This window comes from Monodon monoceros, unplaced genomic scaffold (assembly GCF_005190385.1).
Source record: "Monodon monoceros isolate NGI ecotype Baffin Bay Population unplaced genomic scaffold, NGI_Narwhal_1 Super_Scaffold_13, whole genome shotgun sequence".
Classification (NCBI taxonomy): Eukaryota; Metazoa; Chordata; class Mammalia; order Artiodactyla; family Monodontidae; genus Monodon; species Monodon monoceros.
The window spans coordinates 5,364,354-5,370,394 of NW_021703769.1; the positions used below are offsets into that span (position 1 = coordinate 5,364,354).

Consider the following 6,041-nt stretch of genomic DNA (forward strand, 5'->3'; position numbering starts at 1 on the left):
CCTCCGGGTAGCATTCTCTCTGCTCACACCTCCCCACCTGGCTCTGTCCTGCCCCCTCCAACCCCACCTAACCCCTCCGTCAGGGGTTAGGGGATTCTTTGCAGGGGATTCCATCACAAAGGGCTTCATCAGAGTTCCCTGTTTGTGGTGGTTCAAATAAGAAAAACAAAGCAAACAAATCCATCTTTTCTATAAAAGTTTATTTTGTGATTTTTTTTCCAAGAAGTGTTAAGGGAAAACGTTGAAATTATGTAGAGGTAAGGAACTACGGTATATAAAAATAATTTAAACACACATATTAATAACAAAGCAACATCGCTTTCTAGCAACTACTAGTAGGTAATCTTGCCCAAGATTTTTCCAGTTATTAAATGTGCTTTAGACAACAGACAGACACACACACACACACGTACACATATATACAGCTCAAGTATCTTCTTCTGTGCATTCCGGCTAACTGATACAACTAAAGAGAAGGAACAAAAAAAGACTCTGAGCCTGAGTGTCCCTAAGCTGAACAAAGGTGCATCGCATAGTGGACTCTGGAGCCTGCCGAGATTTCCCTCCACAGCCTCATTAGTGACTAGCCTTACTCTGTTGTGATCTTATCAGAAAAATTAAGGGGTGTCTTTCGATCGGCCTCTGGGTGCGGTCATTGCGGTGCTGCAAGCAGTGAGAACTCAGGAAGCCCCATCCCTCTCTCTCTCTCTATCTCTCTCTCTCTCTCTCTCTCTCTCTCTCGCTCTCTCGCTTGCACTGTACGGATTGGAGGCGGAGGACCAGGTGAGGTCTGGGGTGTGACTACATCTGGCTGATTCTTTGCTTCAGGGCCAGGACCTCGCTCTCGATCTCGTGGGGGAGGTCGGCGTTCACCTGCCCCTCCAGGTACTTCTGGATGTCTTCCACCTCCTCCTCCCAGAACTCCTTGGAGATGTGGAAGAGCTCCTTCATGCTGACGTCCCCCAGGCCCCGAAGGTCCAGGGCGTCCTCGTCGGGGATGTAGCCGATGGGCGTGAGCTTGGCGCCCCCTTCCCCGCCAACGCGGTTGAACATCCACTCCAGCACCCTGGAGTTCTCGCCGAAGCCCGGCCAGAGGAACCTGCCGGCCTTGTCCTTCCGGAACCAGTTGACGTGGAAGATCTTGGGCAGCTTGGCCTCGGGGCGCTGGGCCATGCTGAGCCAGTGAGCCAGGTACTGGCCGAAGTTGTAGCCGAAGAAGGGCCGCATGGCGAAGGGGTCGTGCATGATGACTTTGCCTGTTAACAGAGGGGCTCTGTTGGTAAATGATGCCTCAGAGGACGCCGTTGGCACATTTACTGTTGACATGGCCACTTGGCTTTCTCTACCTCTCTACACAGAGAGAGACACAGGGAGACAGAGACAGAGAGGGAACACAGAGACAGAGATAGAGAAACAGAGCCAGAGAGAGACAAAGACAGACAGGCAGAGACAGAAAGGCACAGAGAGAGAGAGAGACACACAGAGGCAAAGAGGCACAGAGAGACAGAGAGACAGAGACACCGAGACAGAGACAGAGAGCCACAGAGACAGAGCAGTCCATCTCCCTTCTCGGCGGCTCCAGATTCTGGCCGGACTCACCCTTGTGTTCTGCCGCTGCCGTGGCCTCCGACCTCATGGCCGCACCCACAAACACGCCATGATGCCAGCTGAGAGCCTCATAGACCAGAGGGACACCTTTAGCAGGAGAAAGAAGCGTTCTTTACAGGCCTTGACACCCAGACCCCTAGGCCGGCGATGCCGTCTCGCAAATGGAAAGACACAGCTGTGTGTTGTCTTTCTAACTGAGCTAATTCTGCATCCCCAGAGCTAAGGGCAGATGCCGCCACGTCAAGTTACAGCAGGAGGCCACGCAGCCAAAGTCAATCTGGGGGCGGCATCACAGGACCAAGGATCCAGAAGTTCTAGGTGGCCAGAAAGTACGTTCTAGGCTGGAGCTTGCTCATTACCCTGCCATTTTGGAAAGGAAGCTCTGCATCCCTGACACCCTCCGACAAGGTCACGGCAAAGGGGAGAGTGCGCCACGTCCTCCGGTCCCCAGCCCGAATGCAGGGGAGCCTCACCAACAGGTCGGCGCCCTCCGAAGATGATGGCCTCGATGGGCACGCCGTCCGGAGACTCCCAGTCAGGGTCAATGATGGGGCACTGGCTGGCAGGGGTGCAGAACCGCGAGTTGGGGTGGGCGCAAGGCTCCCCTACAGCAGCAAGAGAGGAGAGGCCCTGAGCGTCTGGCCCGACACACACACCCGTGGGCTGGGGCCCCAGGCCTCCCAGGGGGGGCGCTTACCATCCTTGGGGTCCCACTCCTTGCCCTTCCAGGAAATGAGTTTGATGCCCGAGGCCAGTGGCTGGTCAATGCCTTCCCAGTAAACGCCCCCATCGCTGGTCTCGGCCACGTTGGTGAAGATGGTGTTCTTCTGGATGGTCTTGATGGCATTGGGGTTTGTCTTCACAGAGGTTCCAGGAGCGACACCAAAAAACCCGTTCTCTGGGTTGATGGCCCGCAAGTTACCTGGAAAGTTTTAAACCAGGTAGTAGAAGTAAATACCAAGCAAAGCATAACGTATATTCTTATATCTTGCCAGGCTAATTTCTGTACCAAATTCTCAAGTCTTTTATTTTTATCCTCCTGCCTAGAATCTATTTCTCTTTTCTCATCCCAGCATTATCAGTCAACTCTGATTCTTTCTTCCTCACCAGTTTCCCACCAAGCTATTTTTTTTTTTTTAGTCTTTATTGAATTTGTTACAATATTGCTTCTGTTTTATATTTTGGGTTTTTGGCCCGAAGGCATGTGGGATCTTAGCTCTCCAACCAGGGATCGAACCTGTACCCCTTGCACTGGAGGGTGAAGTCTTAACCATTGGACCGCCAGGGAAGCCCCCCAGCAAGCTATTTTAATCAATTCATTATACAAACAAAGAGCAATATAGGGTCCCATTTCAATCCAGATTTGATATGAGATTAAAGAATGCTGATGGAATACATCTGTCTGAGCTTTTGCAGGAACTGAAATAAATGAATTAAAAATCCAAACACTGTGGATTTAAGAGAATTTGGTACGTTCTGAAAGCCAAAACTTCACTTAGCTTCAATTATTATCATCAACACTTGGGCCTAAAAGAGTCACCTTGTTGGTCAAATTTCATCCAGGCGATGTCATCCCCCACACACTCTACTTTCCACCCTGGGAGGGTGGGGTTCATCATGGCCAGGTTGGTCTTCCCGCAGGCGCTGGGAAAGGCAGCCGCGAAGTACTTCTTCTGGCCCTTGGGGTTGGTTATGCCCAGAATCTGTTGGAGGCAAGATTTCTCCTTAAGCACTTCGTTCCTTTCTGCCCCAGAGGTGCACGCTTTAGTCTAGGAGGGTGTCTCCATCATCATTACTGATGGAATCTCTAGACCTGTCCTTGGAGCACGGTCGGAAGTCTGAAGCGGTAGGGGTTCGCCGCTTCCCCTCCTCTGCCCGACCCTCTACAGCGCGCATTTAGAATTTCCTGCTTCTTACCAGCATGTGCTCTGCCAGCCACCCCTCCTCCTTGGCCAGCCGGCTGGCCATCCTGAGAGCAAAGCACTTCTTCCCAAGGAGCGAGTTCCCGCCGTACCCACTCCCAAAGGAGATGATTTCTCTGCGGTCGGGCAGGTGGGCGATGAGTGTCATCTCCGGGTTGCAGGCCCAGTTGTTAACCAAAGGCTCTGCATGGGAGGACACGCCCACATCAGTGTGCACCGTCCCCGCCTGGGTTTAAGCCGAAGCTTGCTTTTTGCTTTTTGTTTTTTTTTCAGTTCTAGCTTTTGATTTTGAAACAATATGCTTACTTTTTAAAGGCAAAGGGCACCCCACGGAATGGAGGCACTTGACAAACTCCCCGTCCCCCAGCGCTTCCAGGACGGGCGTGCCCATTCGCGTCATGATGCGCATGCTGGTCACCACGTAGGGCGAATCTGTCAGCTCAATGCCGATCCTGGACAGAGGCGAGCCCAGGGGCCCCATGCTGAATGGGATGACGTACATGGTGCGACCTGCGGGGCCGGTGGGTGGGAAGCGGTGAGAAATGACCCCGGACTCACAAACAACCACCACTGTTTCCCTCGGTGGACCCTTCTCAAGATTCCCCCTCTGACAACATCACGCCTTGCTTGCCACCAGTGCCCCCGAGTTAGCAGAGCCCACTGAAAAGTGGCCAGAACTCCAAAATCAAAGAGTTTTCATAATTGTGCAGTTGGGTTCCACCAAGCTATCTAAGTCCACACGTGTAGAAAGCGTTTTCCTGGTCGTATAAGACAGTCTATAAAACCAGAACTGAGATGCACATTTTCAATACGCGGCCAAGTTCACATGTGGAATGTAAGGCTCTCTGGGGCCGGGGGAGTTTCTATGACGAGTAACATTAGGGCAGACGCAATAAGAAAAGGTTCTATGACGAGTAATATTAGGGCAGAGACGCAATAATAAAAGGTTCGCTGACATTTTGCTCAAATAAACGTTTCACTCACCTTTCATGCACCCTGGAAATCGGGCATTGAACGCTTTCTCAAAATCCTCCTCGGACATCCAGCGACCCAGTTGGCTGAGGCCGGTTTTGGGGATGGGCACCGTATCTCTTTGCTCTTGAGTAATGATGACCGTCTTGCTTTCAATTCTGGCCACATCCCTGGGGTCAGTGAGAGCCAACCAGCTGCAAAAGGCAAAACTACACAGGTGAGGACTGGAGAGGAAGGGCTGCTGCTCTGCACGGCACCTGCGCCCTGGACACCCTCAGCCCCGCGCCATTCACGAAGGGACCAGTTATTCATCACCACTTTCTTCCCACACCTGGCCGGTGCCCAGCGCGCTAGCGATGCTCCATCAGTGTGGACACAGCCATGCCGCCGGGGACACAGTCAGGGAGACACACACTAGACCAGGAGCTAGTCTGTTAGGACAGGGACTGTCCGACCTTCCTTTGGACCGGGGACCTAGTTTGCAGACAGCGTTCGCATGCGCCCCCTCTTTGACGACTTGGGCTGCTCTGCGAACGTCATGAAATTAAGTTTCTGTGGTTCTGGCCCTTTGCCTAAGCTTTTCAAGAGTCTGCAAACCACACAGCCCCGGCCCGGCCCTGCCCAAGGCCCTCCTCCACCACTTCCCCACCTGCACCCTGGGCGTGCAGGTGAGACTCAACAGCGTGAGACTGCGCTCACCAGTTGTCATACTTCCTCAGCCTCTTGATCACACCCTCCTCCTCCATGCGGCCCAGCAGCTGCCTGTCCTCATCCTCGGAGCCGTCGCAGATGTGGATCTGGTCGGGCCAGCACAGCTTGGCGCTGCTCTCCACGAACTCTCTCACGGCCTGCGGCAGGCTGTCCAGGGTGCCCTGGACAACTCTGGCTGAGTAGCTGAGACCACCTGAGAGCTGGGGAGGCATCTCTGCGGGGCTGGGCTGAGGCGCACGGGCGCCAAGTTTCCTGCCATAGAAAAAGCACAGGCTTCCTGAACAAAAACAACCCCGGATGCCCCCCAACTCCACGCGCCTTGTCCGGGTTGCACCTCGCCAGACAGTCGGGGCTGGGAGGAAAAAAGAAAGCCAGCTCCTGTTAGCACTGCAGTTTGTGAGAGACATAAACGAACAGCTCTACCTACCTTTCTTCTCTTTGGACGATCCGGATCAGGGACCCAAAGGCCTCTTTCAAGGCTCTTCCCGCGGGTAAGTGTGCGTTCCCAGTGGGAAGGCCCTGTCTGGTGTTTGGGGGCAGAACTTCCTGGCTTTAAATTCCATGAAGGACAGAGGTCCAGCCCCTCAGCCACACCCAGGGCGGCTCATCTCTGACGTCAGGGGCTGGTCTTTGGATCACGGCCACGGTCAGTTTTGCTTTGGCCCGGCTCACCACAATAAACCCCAGGGAGATAATCATTGAACGGTTAGTTGTTAATGAGTGCTGGAGGCCTCCGGCCCCTGGCCCAGCCACAGCAAAGCCTTGCACAACTTCTGATTGACGAAACTCTGACCCAGTCCCCTGCCGATGCAAAACACAGGCCCTCCC

The 6,041-nt window shown here is 53.6% G+C and overlaps 1 protein-coding gene across 2 annotated transcripts; it reads right to left on the bottom strand.

Moving 5' to 3' along the window:
* Positions 1-711: 711 nt before the first annotated feature.
* Positions 712-5,727, bottom strand: PCK1 (phosphoenolpyruvate carboxykinase 1). Of its 2 annotated transcripts, XM_029221081.1 has the most exons (10): positions 5,641-5,727; positions 5,202-5,465; positions 4,515-4,696; positions 3,837-4,040; positions 3,526-3,713; positions 3,149-3,311; positions 2,306-2,530; positions 2,082-2,213; positions 1,600-1,695; positions 712-1,256 (listed from the first exon to the last, which is right to left on the bottom strand). In XM_029221081.1, exons 2-10 carry the CDS (start codon positions 5,423-5,425, stop codon positions 802-804), a joined length of 1,869 nt encoding a protein of 622 aa, XP_029076914.1. In that variant the 5' UTR covers positions 5,426-5,465; positions 5,641-5,727; the 3' UTR covers positions 712-801. The 2 variants fall into 2 exon arrangements, with proteins under 2 accessions (XP_029076914.1, XP_029076913.1); XM_029221080.1 differs by having other exon boundaries at positions 5,202-5,727.
* Positions 5,728-6,041: the final 314 nt, after the last annotated feature.